General features: G+C 43.1%; 2 protein-coding genes and 1 long non-coding RNA gene across 5 annotated transcripts in view; all 3 read left to right on the top strand.

Moving 5' to 3' along the window:
- Nucleotides 1–1,001: 1,001 nt before the first annotated feature.
- CHCHD1 (coiled-coil-helix-coiled-coil-helix domain containing 1) lies at nt 1,002–8,967 on the top strand. Its single transcript, XM_028729037.2, has 3 exons — nt 1,002–1,181; nt 5,760–5,878; nt 8,585–8,967. The coding sequence occupies exons 1-3, from the start codon at nt 1,031–1,033 to the stop codon at nt 8,696–8,698; spliced, it is 384 nt and encodes a 127-aa protein (XP_028584870.1). The 5' UTR covers nt 1,002–1,030; the 3' UTR covers nt 8,699–8,967.
- Nucleotides 5,885–7,459, top strand: LOC144328064 (uncharacterized). The gene is made up of 2 exons (XR_013393308.1): nt 5,885–7,058; nt 7,252–7,459. It is a non-coding gene; the product is annotated as an uncharacterized LOC144328064 (long non-coding RNA).
- Nucleotides 8,968–12,571: 3,604 nt separating the features above from the next.
- LOC114597031 (neurotrypsin-like) overlaps nt 12,572–17,882 on the top strand; it is a 36,163-nt gene continuing 30,852 nt past the window's right edge. Inside the window, exons 1-2 of one of the 3 annotated variants that reach the window (XM_077930661.1) lie at nt 12,572–16,465; nt 17,293–17,486. In XM_077930661.1, coding sequence (XP_077786787.1) covers nt 17,397–17,486 — 90 coding nt within the window. In that variant the 5' untranslated portion in view covers nt 12,572–16,465; nt 17,293–17,396. Of the gene's footprint in view, nt 17,487–17,882 lie in introns of all 3 variants that reach the window. The other 2 variants (XM_077930660.1, XM_077930662.1) reach the window with 2 other exon arrangements.

The raw sequence follows: 17,882 nt of genomic DNA, 5'->3' as shown, positions 1-17,882 counted from the left end.
TGGACTGCTCAATGCAACTGCATGTCATTGAGAACTTGGAAGGCTATCAGAGTAGAATATGACGATGGTCATCTAGTCCAACCCTCTGCAAATACAAAAATCTTTCGACCCAACGTGGGGCTGGAACCAGCGACCCTGAGATTAAGAGTCTCATGCTCTTACTGGCTGAGCTAACCACACTCAAAACTTGAATAGTGAGGGAAAAGAGACGGAATGATGGGTGACCATACTGACATACAGTGGTACCTCGGGTTAAGTACTTAATTCGTTCTGGAGGTCCGTTCATAACCTGAAACTATTCTTAACCTGAAGCACCATTTTAGCTGATGGGGCCTCCTGCTGCCGCCATGCCGCTGGAGCACAATTTCTGTTCTTATCCTGAAGCAAAGTTCTTAACCTGAAGCACTATTTCTGGGTTGGCGGAGTCTGTAACCTGAAGCGTATGTAACCTGAGGTACCACTGTACTGTGGTTGCTGAAGGGATTTAATCTTTTAAAAATGTTTTCAAATGATACACACACACACGCAAACATATACAGATATATAAAATCAAAAACAATATTTTAATATTAAATATTAAAATATTAAAATTAAAAATATATATATTAATTGTATATATACTATTTTTAATTTTATTCTTAATATTTTATTTAATATTTGAAATTAAAGTTATTCCCACCACAACCACAGTATTTTAAATATTATATATAATTAATATATTAAAATATTATGTGTGTGTGTGTGTGTATAAAATATATATAACGGATCGCATTTCCCCCACAAGACTTAAGTCCCGAGGTAAGTTACCTTACCCCGCTGTACTTCCGTATTTCTAGCGCGAGGTCTCACGTTCCATTTCAGAGAGAGCGCGAAAGCGGAAAGTAACCCGAGAGTCCCCCGTCCCCCGTTCCCCCCACCCCCGTGAGCGAGATCACGACTCTTTACTTTTCCTATCTCTACAGCCTCGCGCGACAGTCACGCGGCGAGGACTGCTTTCCGGCCGGCCCTTGGCTGTCGCAAAAGCGCAAAGATGGCGGCGGCGACTCCCTCGTCGGGCTACGCGGCTTGGGTGGCTCGGCTAGCCGAGCTGAAGAAGCTGCGGGGCAAGCAGCCCCGGGTGAGGCCTTACCGGCCCCTGGTGCTGGCCAACCAGGTCTCCAACCGGCGCCTGGGCCTCGGAGGTGGGTTTCCTCCACAGTCCCAGCTAGCGTTGTCCCCTCTCGCGTCTCCTATTGCAATGTAAAATCCTACGTCCTGTATTGATACTACAGTTTTGTCCTGTATTTCAGGTCGTCGTCTCTCTCTTTCTGCTAAGTTAGGGACCCTCTCCGAATAGGTAAAAAAAGGTAAAGGACCCCTGGACGCGGTTAAAAACACGTGTTTGAAAGGGTGTGTGAAAGGTCATGTATTTCATTGAATATTTACCAGATAAATTGGAAACAGATAAGAACATTGGCAGGATTATTGTAATAACCTGCAGTTGTATAAGAGTGTATATTTTTAGATTAGATGAATAAATGAGCAAATTAAGTTAATTTGGATATGCAGGAGATATCACAAATAAATTTAAGGAACCGCAGAAAGAGGGGGAAGGAAGTCAAGTTTTGAAATGTTAAGATGATTGAAAAATTAGTGAAATGTATAAACCTGAAAAGCATAAATAAAATTTAAGAAAAAGAAAAAGAAAGGTCACGTATTTGAGCTCTGGGTAGCTAAGCGCAGACAGATTTGCAAATTCATGAGTGTGTGTGAGAGAGACAAATGTCAAAGGGGCCATCCTATTAGGCTGCAATAGATTGTAATGGATTACTCTGAAGTCGCTTCTCACCCAGCCCTGCCCTGTATTTTGCCAGAACAAAGGTGGCAACCATAGACTCCCAACTCGGACTGCACCCCGCTCCACTCCATGCCCAGCAGACCGCTGTGGCTACACCAACCTGGTTCAGCAATGTCCGTTAATTCCAAGGTATCTGCTGCTCTGGATATGAAGCCTAGAGTCGTAGGGAGTTGGAAGGGGTCCCATAGGTCATCTAGAACTTTTGCCCCAACGTGGGGCTTGAACCTACGGCCCTTGAGATTATGAGCCTCGGGCTCTACCGACTTTGCAGTACTGACGTTTATTTCTTTGTCATATCAATTTTTTTTGGCTCCATTTCAATCCCACTGTTCTCGGATGTATCACACAAACGTATGTTCTAAAGACAGAGCTAGGGATTGTTAGGTTTGTGAAGCCCTTGCTGCTCTGGGAAGGAGGGAAGGAGACTATTTCATAGAATCATATCGTGTAATTGTAGAGTTGGGAGGGACATCATGGGTCATCTAGTTCAACCCCCTTGCAATGCAGAAATCTTTTGCCCAAAGTGAGGCTCAAATATACAAACCTGAGATTGAAGAGGCTCACTCTCTGCAGTGCCAGCTGAGCTGGTATTAGGATTGTGAAGCCCCTTTTCCCCTATGAGGAAGGGATAATATTTCATAGAATTATATCCTTTATTTGTAGAGCAATAGGGACCCTGAGGGTCATCTAGCTTGACATCCTGTGAGGGGAAACTGCCTACACTAAATCTGGTGCTGCATGCGATTCCTGGTCCAGTTTTGAAGCCATACCAGACCCTGCTTAGCTTTGCAAATGTGCTAACAGTTTTATTGTTGTGCTGTTTGGAGTAGCAATGTGACTGGTGCTAAACTTCACACCAGCACCCATACACTGATTTGATTCACTGTATTTCTTTGTCACTTGTAGTTAAAGTGAATCTCAAAGCACTGCGAGCCACACCCACACCCTGTGAAGGAAAGGGTTGCAGCGTCTGGGGTTTCTCAGTTTAGAGAAAAGGCAAGCAATAGAAGGACAGCATGAGGGAGGTTTATAAAACTGCTTGGGGCATGGAGAAAGCAGACAGAGGAAAAGCCTCCCTCTCTCTCTCAAATGAAACACTTGTTTTATATTATTTATAAAGTTTCCCTTTACCTGAGAATCACAGGGTAGTTTTGCAATATTAAAAACCCCCATGAAAGTGTATAACATAATAAATGAAATAATAACGTCCCTGAAGCTGGGGTATTGGTTAGTGTTTTTTTGGGGGTGGGTGGGGAAGTTGTTGCTCTTATTGATATTAATTTCTGGTATCTTTATTGTTGGTCTTTATGTGGAAATTGTTTGGTTTGGTTGTGTACTTTTTGAAGTTTTATTTGTTGTTTGTGACTACTTTTGCTATGTAAGTCTGTGGTGCTATGGGTCGGTGCGTTTGGCTGTTAACCAGAACGCTAATGTGGACTTGACGTGGAACAATCAGTGTTGCAAGGACATGTTTTTGATAGTTTCCACAGCAGAACCACACTGCAGCTTGCACACAGATATACACACCAATATTTAAACAAAGACACTCTGCTAAGGTCTGTCCCTAGCTGGGTGAGGAACCACATGCATAAATACATTTTTTCGTATATAAACCATTCCTCATACCTGCTGTTGGATTGATGCATGTAAAAAGGGAGTTTCAAATGAACACCCTGGGGTTGTTGTTTTTTTGGAGGAGTGCTGATTGGTCCAGGATCACCACAGAAAGAATACATCTGTATGTGCAGAGCACATGTGAGGGCAGCTGTCAGATGCAACCTTGTCCACAGGTGAAGGATGTTCTTGTTAACATCCCTAAACCGATAGAAATGCAGGAATTGTACAAATCAGCTATTTGGGAGGGGGTGTTTCACAGGCAAAGAGGAAGTGATCATCGTGATTAATGTTTTTATAGCATGTTTCTATGCTGTGGATTTGGATTGGCGTTATCATTGCTGCGCTTTTGAGAACAGAGCTCTTGGTGTGTTAAGTTCTACATATGCAACCTGAGGCAAATTGCTTAGTGATCTGTTTCTCTTATGAACAGAGCCTTTGAGTATGTATACTCAAGCTCTACTGAATTCTATGGGAGTTATTCCCAAGTAAGTTTCATAAGACTGCAGCTTAAAGTTCTTCATTCACACTGAAAACATGCTTTGATGCTCATATGTTGTTAACTGAAACTGGCTGCTAATTTGCAGGGATACTTTCATCGCCTCCTTGGTCATTGTCACACATGCATGCAAATTCATGGGGCGGTGTGTGTGTGTGTGTTTGCCTACATTCAGCTGAATATGAATGTTTGGTCGAATCATTTTGCTTCATAGTGCCCTAGAGGCTACCAGACTTCGTCTGTGGCAAATGGCCAGAGGGAATAAATTCCACAACTGGAACACTGTAAAACATGCTAATTGTTCCCTCAGTATTTATAAAAGTAAAGTAAGGGAGAAAACCATGTGTTGTATGTAGGAAATATTCTTTCTGGTTGGCAGGGAAAAATTGGTTGTTACTTTGTGATCAGGACTCTATTTTCTTCTATTCAGCCTGCATAAAATTTCATAAACAATCCAAGAACTGGTACAGGCTTCTGAGATCCTTGCTTTTTAATTACAAAAAGTGAAACCTAATCCTTAAAAACTTACGTTATATTACATTTGTTAGCCTTTCAAAGATTTCATATGGCCTTGGTTTAAAATACAGTTTTTGCCAAAACCTCTGCTGTTAAGTGTTCTAGAGTTTGTAACTTGTTCATCTCTAATGTCCTCGTGTTGTATTCCCTCCCCTGCTGTTCACTATTTATACGTGCATTTTCCTTCACACAGTTCCTTCTGGAAAAAGAAATTCAAAATTCATGAGAAATGCAAACACCGAGTCCCTAATTGAGTTACATTATGAAACCTAAGCATGCTTACATTAAATTTTTATTCATTTTGAACTCAGAATTTGCCTTTCCTTTGTGCAGAACTTCAGTTTTTGATGTTTCTTGTGCAGAAAAGAACAGTGCTACTATGGTCACTTAGTTCAGTTGTTATGCCAAACCGTGGTTTGCACTAACCATGCACTAAAACCCAAATCATAGTATGGGCTTCCAAGCAAATGATAGGTAAACTGTGGTTTAGATGCTTGTCTCTTTTCTCTGTTTGGTCACCCATCTTATCTTTAGTTGCAGTGTCTTTGGTGGAACAACAGTCATAACTATGGTTTATTAATTCAGACGTCATGCCAAACCATAGTTAGCACAAATATTAGATTTGCAAACAATGTTTTTAAATTCTGGTTGCTGGCTCATTAGCTAACCATATTTTTGTTCAGTCAAAATATCACACCAAACTTTCCTCAAACTTCCTTGCCCATGATCTAGCATGATGTCTGAATTGAGCCGCTGACAACATATGAAGCTTTGAGAAGAGGCAGGCAGACTGATAAAACCATTGCCCTCATCCTTGTGGCTTTCTTACATATGAAAAGTACAGTCAAACCTCGGTTGTTGAATGTAATCCGTTCCGGAAGCCCATTTGGCTTCTGAAATGTTCGACAACCGAGGAGCAACTTCTGGTTGGTTTTAGGAGCTTCCTGCGCTCAGCGGAAGCTGCATTGGACGCTCAGCGGAAGCTGTGTTGGACGCTCAGCTTCCGAAAAACTTTTGAAAAGTTTACTTCTGGGTTTTTGGAGTTTGGGAGCCAAAATGTTCCAAAACAGAGGCGTTTGGTATCCAAGGTTTGACTGTACAGTATTCAAATAGTAAGTGAAATTCCCAATTCCAATGGAGGCGTGTCTTTTCTTGGATTAAGGATACACTAGAAAACTGTGTGAAGAATCTGCTTACTTTTACCGACTTCAGTGTTTCATATGGTATTCATGCAATAGAGTTGTCACTGTTATAAAATGCTCCTGAGTAATGGCAGTTTCCTTTCTTTTCCAGAGGCAACATGCATCACAGAGATGTCATTAATGATGGCCTGTTGGAAGCAGAATGAGTTCAGTGATGTAACTTGCGCCCAAGAGATCCAGACATTCTTCAACTGTGCTGCAAAGGCAGAAGTAATTATGTCCCAATTTATCCTCTAATCAAGCTGCAGGAAATTAGTTTCCATACATAATTTGAGCATGTAATACCACTAAAGATCTCCGTTATTGTGTTTGTATTATCTTGGGAGGCAGGTCCTTACATTGTAATTGCATACTGCTGAATGTTAACCTGAATGTGTGAAACTGGCAACAGTGGTGGTTTAGCAAATGGTAAGCATATTTGCCCAAGACAGTATAATGCAAAGGTGCAACCCAGATAATACAGCTTTAAAAAGATATGGTGTGCTGGTTAACGATGTGAGTAGTTTGAATATGTGAACTTGCCATTAGGACCTGTGCATGGAGATTATAGGTCCATCACATACCAGGTGTCATTGAAACTAATGAAATCGCTACAAAACTAATGAGGTTAAGGCGTTGGTTACATCAGGTGATATGCTATTGTGTGGCTGCATATTTTTAAAATACCGGTGTGTGGCAGATGGAATTGCTTCTGCAATTGTTGAAACATCTTATTTCCTATGGCATCTGTGGTTTCATATCTGTTTATTATTATTTTTAAAGTTCTCATCCTGCTTTTTAAACACAAGTTTCAGAGTAGTTCATAGCAAAAATGTCTAAAACAATAAGAAAATATATAATTGAAACAGAAACAACCAAACAAACATAAAAAATACCTGAAAAAGAGCAGCTGTTTTTAATAGCAACTTTTTTCTGTTTTATATTTCTTTGGTTCTTGACTTATCGTGGGCAGTTTTGAGTTTCAGGAAAAATCGGTTATAGAAATTGCAAATAGCTGGTGCAGTCTGCACCAAACACAGTCCTGTTCCCTTCAAAGGGCTGCCAGATTGTTAACAGGGCTGCATACATGTGACTCCCATTTTGAAACAAATGCCTACAAGCCTGTCCACCCATTGGGATTTGGCATAATTATTACTGTGGCTGCATTATATTTTTACTGTTGTTCTCAATGGTTTATTTTTTTGTAATAACTTATATTTTAAATTTAAGTGATGGCCTGGTTTCGTTAGCTTTTAATGAGGAAAATCAGGGTATAGATATGTTAAACAAGATGTACTATGTACAATCCAATTTGGAAGGAGAGAAACCTCCACTGTATAGCAGAGGAATATGGCCTTGTGTGTTAATGGACAACAGCAAGGAATTCATGTTTCAGGTAAGCTATAGAAATGTTAAAATCCCATGAGAGTTCTTTTTATAAACAAATATCAGTGATGCTCCCCAGTTTATAACTTTATGATATCTGGGGTGCTTCTGCTGTGCACTCCATGGCTGAAAATGAGATTGATCAAGTATTTGACTTCTCAACCAATCCAACCAGTAAAATATTGGCTAAGCATGTAAATTTAGAATCCTGTACACAGTTCCTGGGGTTAGTACTTTTCAATTTGTTTGGGCATATTCCTGAGTTGATAAGCATGGGATTGTGCCATTTTTGTATGACTGTAAAATAGAGAGAGATTGAGAGACTTAAAGCTATCACTGCTATACCAATATAAATTCATGTAAACAATATTCAGGAAATTGACCAGTTCTTGATTTTTTTCTACAACACCTGAGTCACAGTCATTTTTTTAAAAAAAAATTCAAGACAAGTTGTTTTTAAATGTGGTTATAGCTGTACATCAGGGCAAGAATTGCCTTTCCTTAAATTAAACGGAGTACAGTGATACCTCGGGTTACAAACACTTCGGGTTACAAACGCTTCGGGTTACAGACCCAGAAGTAGTACCTCAGGTTAAGAACTTTGCTTCAGGATGAGAACAGAAACTGTATGATGGTGGTGCAGTGGGAGGCCCCATTAGCTAAAGTGGCACCTCAGGTTAAGAACAGTTTCAGGTTGAGAACGGACCTCCTGAACTAATTAAATTCTTAAACAGAGGTACCACTGTAAAGGACTCTTATTCCTGCCTTTGCTATGAAGCAATGATGCAGTTTTCAAAAGTAGGCCACCACCTACACAAGGGCATTTTTTACTTTGTGGAATATTTGGCTGCAGGCTTATAATAGTGGACCTGTATCCCAACCTTGTTAAAACGTGTAATGAGACAGATTAAGTTCTGTTTCCATCTTGCATGTAATAATCATTCCCATTGTGCAGGGGTGACGTTTGAGTGCGCCCCCCTGTGTCATTAAACCATAAATTGCAAGTAACCGTGAGGGCATGTGCCAATGGAAACAAGCTTCAAGAAGGAAGAGGATGCCCGGGAACCATGGACCACAAAACAGAAAGTGTACCTGCCAGTGTTTTTCTTAGGGCTCAAGGCCTACAGTCAATCGAATTGCTTCAAATCACAAGTGTTTTGATATAATACACATACTCTATAGTTACTTTGCCAAGGCTTCTGTTTTGTGAGTTACACTTATTCTTAGAAAAATATGATCCTCCCTTGTTGCTGCACAAGCCACTCATATCAACAGGAAACTGACTAGACGCAAAATGTGACCAAGTACATTCTAATAACGTCTTAAGGATATATTGTCCTCCTATTCCTAGTAATTGATAGTAAAAGTCCAGCTCCTCTTCCTTGACTGTAATATTTATCATTTCACTGTTTCAAATAACTTGAGTTACCACTGGCTTCTGAATGCAGCTCTCTCTAATTGTCCAGAGGTTGATGCTTGCAACATTGGGAATATTGCTGGGATTTGTGCGTCAGTTTAATAAATATAGGAAATTGTTTCTGTTCTTTTCAGGCAGAACGCAAGCAAAATCTTCGACAAGAATCTCTGGGCCAGTCGGGGAAACTTGGTTCAAAACAAATCAACAAATTACTGAAAAGGTTTCCAAATATCACATACAATTATTGAAGAGAATTGCTTCCCCAAGTATCTGTGAATTTGAAGAAACTCACTGCTTGTTGGTCATTCTCTTTGAAATGGACGGGAAATGTTTTCCTGCATTTCATACTGTTTTTTGGAATAAAACTTCTGTTGAGATAAGATGAAGACCTAAAGTTTCCTTGGATACCAAGAGAAGCTCCAGCAGTTATTCGACCAGATGAACTTTTGCTTGAAATGTTCTTCAGTTAGCATCAAATTTGAGTCATCAGTGAAATAAAATCTTTTGTGAAATCCTATCTGCTATTAAACTTTCTTTTTAAACTTTGGCCACCAAACTGCTAAACAGCAGCATCCCATAAGCGTGACCCTTGCAGCCAAGAGTTCCCAGTATGACATGGGTGGTGGTGGGAAGTATTGTGAGTGTTAAATTATTGTAGGATCACACAAAGATAAAGCTCAGAGTCTTTTTCATAGTGCCATCTGTGTGCCACCACCAGAACATCGGCCTCACAACTAGGGAACTTCCTTATGGGAACTTCCCAGTCTAACCCTGACCCTGATTTTCAGTGGTGGATAGGAGAAAGTTGAGAAGCAGGAGTGCTTTAAGGGGAGTGAAAATGGATTGAGTTCTCTCTACAGTGGTGCCCCGCAAGACGAACGCCTCGCAAGACGGAAAACCCGCTAGACGAAAGGGTTTTCCGTTTTGGAGGCGCTTCGCAAAACGAATTTCCCTATGGGCTTGCTTCGCAAGACGAAAGCCCATAGGGAAATCTCCGGGACAGTGGGGAAGCTCAGCGCGTCTTCCCCACTGTCCTCGGACCTCCTCCGAAGCCTGGTGGCGGGGCGGGGACACCTCCTCCCGCCGTCCGGTTTCGGAAGGCTGCTCCGAAGCCTGGCGGGGGGGGGGGGGCGGAGAGGTTTTTTAAAAACCCCGGGACAGCGGGGGACTTCTCCGCTGTCCGGGGCGATTTTAAAATGCTGCCGGGTGGCAGCACTGCCGCCCGGCAGCATTTAAAAAAACCTGGGACAGCGGGTTTAAAATCGCCCCGGGCGGCGCGTTTCTCCGCTGTCCCGGAGGGCTTTTGAAGGCAGGCGGGGGGAGCAAAGACTTTCGCCCCCCGCCCGCCTTCAGGAGGTCCTGGACCTCTTCTGAAGGCGGGCGGGGGGCGAAAGTCTTTGCTCCCCCCCTGCCTGCCTTCCCAGGGGCTTTTAAATCGCCCCGGACAGCGGAGAAGTCCTCCACTGTCCCGGGGCAATCTTAAAATGCCGCCCGCCAGCATTTTAAGATCGCCCCGGACAGCGGAGAAGCCCTCCGCTGTCCCGGGGTTTTTTAAAATGCTGGGGGTGGGAAGAAAAGCCCTTGTGCCCCCCCCCCAGCCTTCAGAAGAGGTCGGGGGACAGACTGTCCCCGGCCCTGGTCTGAAGTCGGTTTCCATAGGAACGCATTAATTGATTTTCAATGCATTCCTATGGGAAACCGTGCTTCGCAAGACGAAAAACTCGCAAGAAGAAAAAACTTGCGGAACGAATTAATTTCGTCTTGCGAGGCACCACTGTATTCTGTCCATAGAATTTGGCAGTTCTTAGAATCCGTTCCTGGATTCCATTCACTTATGAGGGCAAAACCCTCTCCCTGCTCCCTGATTTAACACTTCTCTACTTTTTGTCATAAAACTTTTAACTTCGGTTACTAAAAGTATTGCATTTAAGGGTGCTGTGTTTGCTGGGGACTAAAGGGAAGGTAAAGCCTCAAAATATGCTTGAAGTGAAACAATTTTATGCTGTATTGCACACAACACTTTTCAGCATGCTGCCTTCTGAAGGGTCACTAACTAATAACAACAAAGATTACTTTGAGAGATTGTGTGTGTGTGGGGGGGGGTTTAGTTAGATAAAAAGAATCTAATTGCATTTTAGGCGGTGGTGATGAAAGACTTGTGAGTATACGGCTTCAGTTTTTGATAACTGCTACATTTGTTCTTTGTCATGTTCTATAGACCTTTCCTTTATTTGAAACTAAATCTGCAGAATGCTAAATTCAGTTATCTGACCTTGCAAGTGACTTACGTTCTGATAAACAGTTACATTTTTTTAATTTAAGGCATTCTTTTGTTTAACGCTTTTATTTTAACCAAAGAATTTAGACTAGATTATATTTGGAATTCTTCTCTCTTCTGGATATTTCCTATTTTCCACAGTGTAGATGATATACACCAGGGGTGGCCAACTCCCAAGATACTGCGATCTATTAAAAACTGGCAGTGATCTACCCCCGTTTTTGGGGGGGGTTCAGGTCAAAGTTGAGTTTTTTTCAGGGAGGAGGGTAGCCATGTTTTGGGGGAAGGAAGAGGACAGCCACTCACCAGCAGACCAACAGATCGCTGGGAAAGCAAACAGCCTCACTGAGTAAACTCCATCTTCCGTTCTGCAGATTGTGCCACAATGAAGGCCAGGGCGAGGGGGTGGCGCAAGCGTCTAATTTACCAATGCTGAGGAAAGGGAGCCAGCGATCTACCGAAACCTCCAGGGGATCTACCAGTAGATTACGATTGACCTGTCGAACATCCCTGATATACTCCATTTGTTTCTGTGGTTGGTGGAATATGCAAGGTTATTTTAATGTTCAGTATTCTTATTTTTGTCCTTTTTATTACTGGTCTTTGTGCTCCTGAGGAACACGTGTTGGGCATATTGCATTGTAAATTTTTTGAGGCTCTCCTTGCTTAAAATATTTTAAAATTTACAACCTTATCATATATGTAATAATAGCAATAGTAACATGGCAGTAAATGGTTAAGGGAGCAGAACTTTGCTCCCTGGGAAAGTGACTGAGGACCGTAGGATGTGGAGGACCTCCCTCTCTGTGGGTAGAGAAGCAGGTCTGCCAGCAGATGCACATGAAATGGCTGCAGAGACTGGTATGTTGGCAGCAGATCAGAGGAGGCCCCTTCCTTCTACTGACACACATCCAAAAGCGGCAAAAGCAACAACAATCCTATACCAGCCCGGGAGCTGTCAATGGGATGAAAAAAAATTAAAACAACAAATGGGAGAAAAACTCGGAAAAAGCTGTTCCCACACCTTCCCACAGTCACCAGTATGATTGGCAGGGCTTAGAAGGAAGTGATTCCTTCACTACAGACCTGAGGATTGTTCTATTCAAGTTCAAACAGGGGAACACTATTAAGCACAAAGACACAAAACTGGAGTACATACAGAGTTAATATGAATACATTGTTCTGGGTTTCCTGACCCGAGTAACACTTTGATACTTAGCTGCCAGTGTCTGAAAGGCAATCAACTACTGTTAACTACTTTCCATGTTTCATAAAACTATTTCAGTTTATTAAGCCATGCCACACCTTTCTTGGTCTCAAAAGTGACTCCTACAATCAGCCAAAAGGTCTTCTAGCCATGTAAACCAGATCCTTGGTACATCTCACCACTGATGATACACTGAAGAAGACACAGTCTGGGAACCTCAGACTTTTCTAAATATAACATCTGGTTTACAAAATATTGCAAAATTTCACCACTCTTCTACAACCCTGCCAGATCTAGTTGAAAATTTCCATTAATTGGTTGACAGGGCTCTCTCATGTCTTATATATCCCATCTCTCTCCTCCCCACCCCCATTCCCCGCCATGCTTTTTCTGATTCAAGATTCATTTGCTTTCAAAAGTGTAGCCAATATGGTACCCCATATGCACAGTAAATAAGAATCAACTGACTTGGGATAACCCTGAGGGTTTTTATTTATTTATTTAATTTGTTAGTTGCTTTATCCTGCTCAGGGCAATCCAAAGCGACTTAAAACCAGACACACACAAACACACCCACCCACCCACCCCTAAATACATTAAAGCCAAGTGGGGGAAATGCATTAAGAATTATCACACCCACTTGTAAAAGGCCACATATATAATGAGGGTGCCAGGTGAGCCTCCCTGGGGAGAGCATTCCAGAAAGCAGGGAGTCACTGCAAAAAAGGCCAGTTCTCATGTTGCCATCTTCCTCTCATGGAGGGGGCATGCGAAAAAGCACCTCCAATGGTGATTGCAGGCTCCGGGTTGGTTCACTTCGCGTCTGGCTCTGGCACTGTTCAGACAATGACATCTGGGTCCTTCTTGGCAACAGAGCAAGACTTATTTCTGTTTGCACCATGGTACATTCTAGGGGTGGCCCTCCAGATGTGGCTGGATTTGTGCTATGCTGACTGGGGTTGATGGGAGTTGGAGGGCCACACATTCTCCACCCTTGCTACATTCCCTATGCTAAAGGTAGTCAATATTTAAAATGCATCAACATGCAAATGTGGCTTAGAACAGGATTTCCTGCCCATCGACTATTGAGTCAGCCTGGTAATGGGTGGAACAGATTTGGGTAATGCTGACAGGACAAACAAGCTGTAGGGAACAGGTACGTAACCATCCCATTTTTTTATTTGCTTCCTGTAACCAGAGCTTCCTCGTGTGTTCATGATAAAGGAGTATATCACCCCAGCACTGAAATCCCCTTCTTCCTTTGTGAACCATACTAAATACAATCCGTGAGGACTTGCCAAGGTTATTTCTGTACAAATCCATGCCCCACCCCCCCTTGCCGTGTCTCACTTCTGAAGGCAAGCAGAGCCTGCTGCTAATTAAATGATTGCAATTCCTTGGCCAGACACACTGCAGTAGAAAACACCCAAGAGAAACCACTCCCTTCTCTTAGCAGCAGCCACTGCAGTTAATTCATCATTTGACACAACTGCATTAGACCTTGATAGCAGTGGCAGAAAGAAGGAACTGGCAGAGAAGTGCAGGGTACTGGGAATCAAAAAATGAGAGGTGCCATTGGGAGGATGTGTGCACATTTGAGAGCTGCGTCAATCCAACTAAAAAGTTCTTGTTTGTTTAAAGGAGAGCTTGATGTTTTCATGAAACAAATTGAAATGAATCACACAGGGGTTTTTGTTTTTTGTTGTTGTTGTTTAAAAAAAAAAGGTTGATTGAGGTGGGGTGAAGAGAATAGGCAGGAAAATATATCTGTCCTTGCCATTTTCATTTATTTATATTTTTTCTTCTACCATTGTTTTGGAATACAGTCTTCCATCAAATCAAAGAGGACTCAAGATGTATTTATATCAATTGCTGTCATGCTTAACAATAGTTTAAGGGAGGGGGAAATATACTAAACAGCATAGCCAAATTTAATACATTTGTTGTTGTTTAGTTGTTTAGTTGTGTCCGACTCTTCGTGACGTCATGGACCAGAGCACGCCAGGCACTCCTGTCTTCCACTGCCTCCCGCAGTTTGTTCATAGCTTTGAGAACACTGTCCAACCATCTCGTCCTCTGTCGTCCCCTTCTCCTTGTGCCCTCCATCTTTCCCAACATCAGGTTCTTTTCCAGGGAGTCTTCTCTTCTCATGAGGTGGCCAAAGTATTGGAGTCTCAGCTTCAGGATCTGTCCTTCCAGTGACCACTCAGGGTTGGTTTCCTTCAGAATGGATAGGTTTGGTCTTCTTGCAGTCCATGGGACTCTCAAGAGTCTCCTCCAGCACCATAATTCAAAAGCATCAATTCTTCGGCGATCCAGCTCTCACTTCCACATATCACTACTGGGAAAATCATAGCTTTAACTATAAGGACCTTTGTTGGCAAGGTGATGTCTCTCTAATACATAGAAATTTAAATGTTCCTGTATCTGTTCTCCCCTAGCTGTTAAAAACTAGGCGGTACAATATATTATTACAATGCTTCCAGAGGACATATGATGGAAGGCTGACAGACTTTTAGAAAAGGAGTTCAGTTCATCAACTGTGGAGCAGCCATCAAAGATTCCTCCTCACATGTTCTGCATGTTTGAATGTATGGTACAGAAATGGGAAGGTTGGTCAGAAGAGTCTTCTTGCCAAATATTATCAGAACATTCAAGCAATCTCAAGTGTGCTCACTAAATGATATAACTGCTGCACCGACATTTCATGATCAACAGTATCAGAAGCTGCAGAAAGACCTACCAGAATCAGTAAGGTTGAGTTGAGTTGAGTTGAGTTGTTGAGTTGAGTTGAGTTGAGATCTGTCTGTCTCGGGAGGCAATGGAGGAGCGTGTTTCTGAAGGTGAAGTCAAACTGTTGGGAGGTTGCAGCGCCTGCTGTGGCTGTACAGACTGATATGGGATACGGGAGAGATATGTTTTGTTGCAGCTTGGGCAGATGAAGGAGTCCAGTTGTGCTGTTGCAGATGCACCATGGCGTTTCTTCTCTCTGCGCTCCTCCCAACAGTCGTTCCTCCTCTGGTCCCTGCTGCGGATTCAAGACCTATCTGTCTCCAGGCACTGTGGTCCTCTGCAAGGGATTCCCACATGGCGGGGTTGATGTAACCAGCCTTCATGTCATGTTTGTAGACATCTTTGTAACACAGAGTTGGTCTGCGAATGGGCCTGGTGCCTGAAGCCAGCTCTCAATAGAGCACGCCCTTGGGGACCCTGCCGTCTTTCGTTCTGTGGACATGACCAAGCCAACATAGACAGCACTGATACAGGAGTGTGAACATGCTGGGAATGTGGGCTTGGAAGAACATGTCAGGGTACAATCATTCCTATTAATCCCTAGGCAAGGACTGGAAGCCATGAACCTAGTCAGTGCCACAGTGAGGCTGAAAACCAGAGTGGCATCTCATTAGACAGTGGGTAGTATCCAGAGACGTTTTGAGCTGGAGAGCAACCACTCAGTAACCTCACCTACAAGTGGAAGGAAAGAACTAGGTGAATAGACAGCTAGAAAGTCTGAATCCTGACTAGCTAGTTAGGAAGTAGAGCTTTTGAAGAAAGGCCAAATAACTCTGGATTGAAGCTTGTCTGGTGCTCTTCCCTCCCTCAGCAAGGCATTAATAGTTTCAGTCAACTGAATGCCAAGCCTCTCCCAGCTGGCTTTCACAAGCCAGGGTGGGTATGAATCAAATTTAGTTCTCCAGCATGCAAGATTTTAAAACTGGTAAAGGGACTGTGTGATCTGGGAGCTGCAGAAGTTGCAGGTTCATCACAATGGGCAGTAGATGTTTCAGTCTCCGAACCACAAGTTGCTGAGCACCTGGAACAGTTCTGCTGGGTGACACTTAGATCACAATGGTAATTGAGAAGAAGGGTTTATTCACCACTGATAGTATTTAAAAAAAAACCTATGCTGCCTGCAATCAGGTCTGTTTCAGTGCAAATCATATGCCACCTTGGGAAAGGATTGGAGCTCAGTGGGAGAAAATCTGCTTGGCATACAGAAGGTCTCGTGTTCAGTCCCCAGCACCTCCAGGTAGAAGTGGGAGAGACCCCCATCTAAAACCCTGGAACACCACTGATGGTCAGTATAGACCAGGGTTTCTCAAACTTTTTTTAGACTACAACTCCCATCATTCCTAGCTAGCAGGACCAGTGGTCACGGATGATGGGAACTGTAGTCCCAAAACAGCTGAAGACCCAAGTTTGGGAAACCCTGGTGTAGACAGTACTGAGCTACATGGACCATTGGTCTGACTCAGTATATGGCAGCGTCTTATGTTCCTGCTGTTCCTTCCAATAGGTCATCTGAGAAGGAGAGAATCCTGTGCCGACCAGTGGGAGAAAAAGCCTGGGAGTATCTGAGTCAATGGCCTATGTTAGTCTGCTACCACACAACGTGAGCCACAGAGGAGGGCAGCAGCAGCAACCAAGCCATTCTTCCTGCCACAAGGAACCACCTCCAAGCCTTAGTTCAAGGGAGAGACCTGTCAACTGAAGGAAATACAGATCAGCTTCTAATTCACCAATCTATCGGTAGCATCATACAGAGTCTGGAGACTTTTGTCTGGCTCTCTGTGCGAAGCTTTTCCTAGGGAGGGTGGGAAGCTGAGAAGAATATAGTCCAGGGCAACTTCAAGTAGTTGATTAAGCTGAAAGGATAAAGTCCAGATTCCTTCGAATCACTTTCAAATTCAAGCAGAGGATTTTGCTCCACTTGAATTATACTGTTGTTCTTCCACTGGATAGCTCTGAGTTATCACCTTGCAGCTACCCTGGGAATTGTACTTTACCCCTAACAGAGATACCATTCTCAGCACCCTGAACAAACTACCGTTCCCAGGATTGTTTGGCAGCAGGGATTTGCTTTGAATGTGTTGTGTTTTTAAGGTACAGTGGTGTCCACAGCCACAATAATGGTAAGAAAATTAAAAGGATGTTGTCAGGAGGAGAGAAGGAGACCCCTGGTGGATTGATCCAGGTTGGAAGGGAGGAGGCTGGAACCAGAAAGGGATGTGTATAAACTGTGCCAAAGAAAGAGCTTTGACAGCAAGAAAAAGGGGAGGGAATGGATTGGGAGAAAGCCAAGGAGAGGGGGAGGTAGGAGAGAGAGAGAGAGAGAGAGAGAGAGAGAGAGAGAGAGAGAGGAACCAGCCTGGAAACCTAAAGGCTGCTTTCTGCTCGTCTACACTTGCCCCTTGTTATTTGCAAAGCTGGTTCAGAACTTCTGGATCACATGGTATTCCCTTGCTTTGGAGAAGGAAAAGAGAAGGGAGAAAGAGGAAGGTGAGGCAGAGGAAAGCAAGCACCCCAGGCTGGTGTTGTTCCATCTTCCCCACCCCTTTGCTCTCTTCCTTGCACAGAGATGACAGGAGCCTCCTAGCCCCTGTGAAACTGAAGGGGGGGGGTGCAGAGGAGGAGCAGGAGGCCAGATGATCAGCTCAGCAGTAGAGGGAAAATGTGAAACATGAAGAACCAGCTCACTGTTTGTGGAAGGATGGTGCTGCTCCAAGTGTTCCCGCTGCTTCATTTGCTCCCCTGTCTTGGCTCTGTGAAGGTAGGAGATTTCATCTTCTTAGAATTAAGTCTCTTGGCTGCTTAACGTTGTGATGGAAATGTGGCTGTGAAAATGCAATCTGGGCTGCGCAGGCAGGTTTGCGAAAGGGGTGGCAAATGCTGCGGTCGGGGAAGAGTTGTGTTCATTATTTCCTTTCTCGTCATGAGAATATAGCCAAATTTAAGGGAATCCCGGTATTTTACACTGGTTGTTGGGTTTTTTTTATTTTTTATTTTTTGTAGACTGCATGTCTTTCCCATGTTCTAAATGCTGGTTGATTATGATAAATGGGTGTGTGGTCTGGACTCAGAAACTGAAAGTATTAGGTGGGTGTTAGAATGGTTAAAGGTATCTAACTCCTCTGTCGGTATTTTTACAATGGTGTGTGTGTGTGTG

The sequence above is a fragment of the Podarcis muralis genome, chromosome 6 (genome assembly GCF_964188315.1).
Source record: "Podarcis muralis chromosome 6, rPodMur119.hap1.1, whole genome shotgun sequence".
NCBI lineage: Eukaryota > Metazoa > Chordata > Lepidosauria > Squamata > Lacertidae > Podarcis > Podarcis muralis.
The sequence above is the reverse complement of the archived record's forward strand: the minus strand, read 5'-3'. Positions and strand labels throughout refer to the sequence as shown.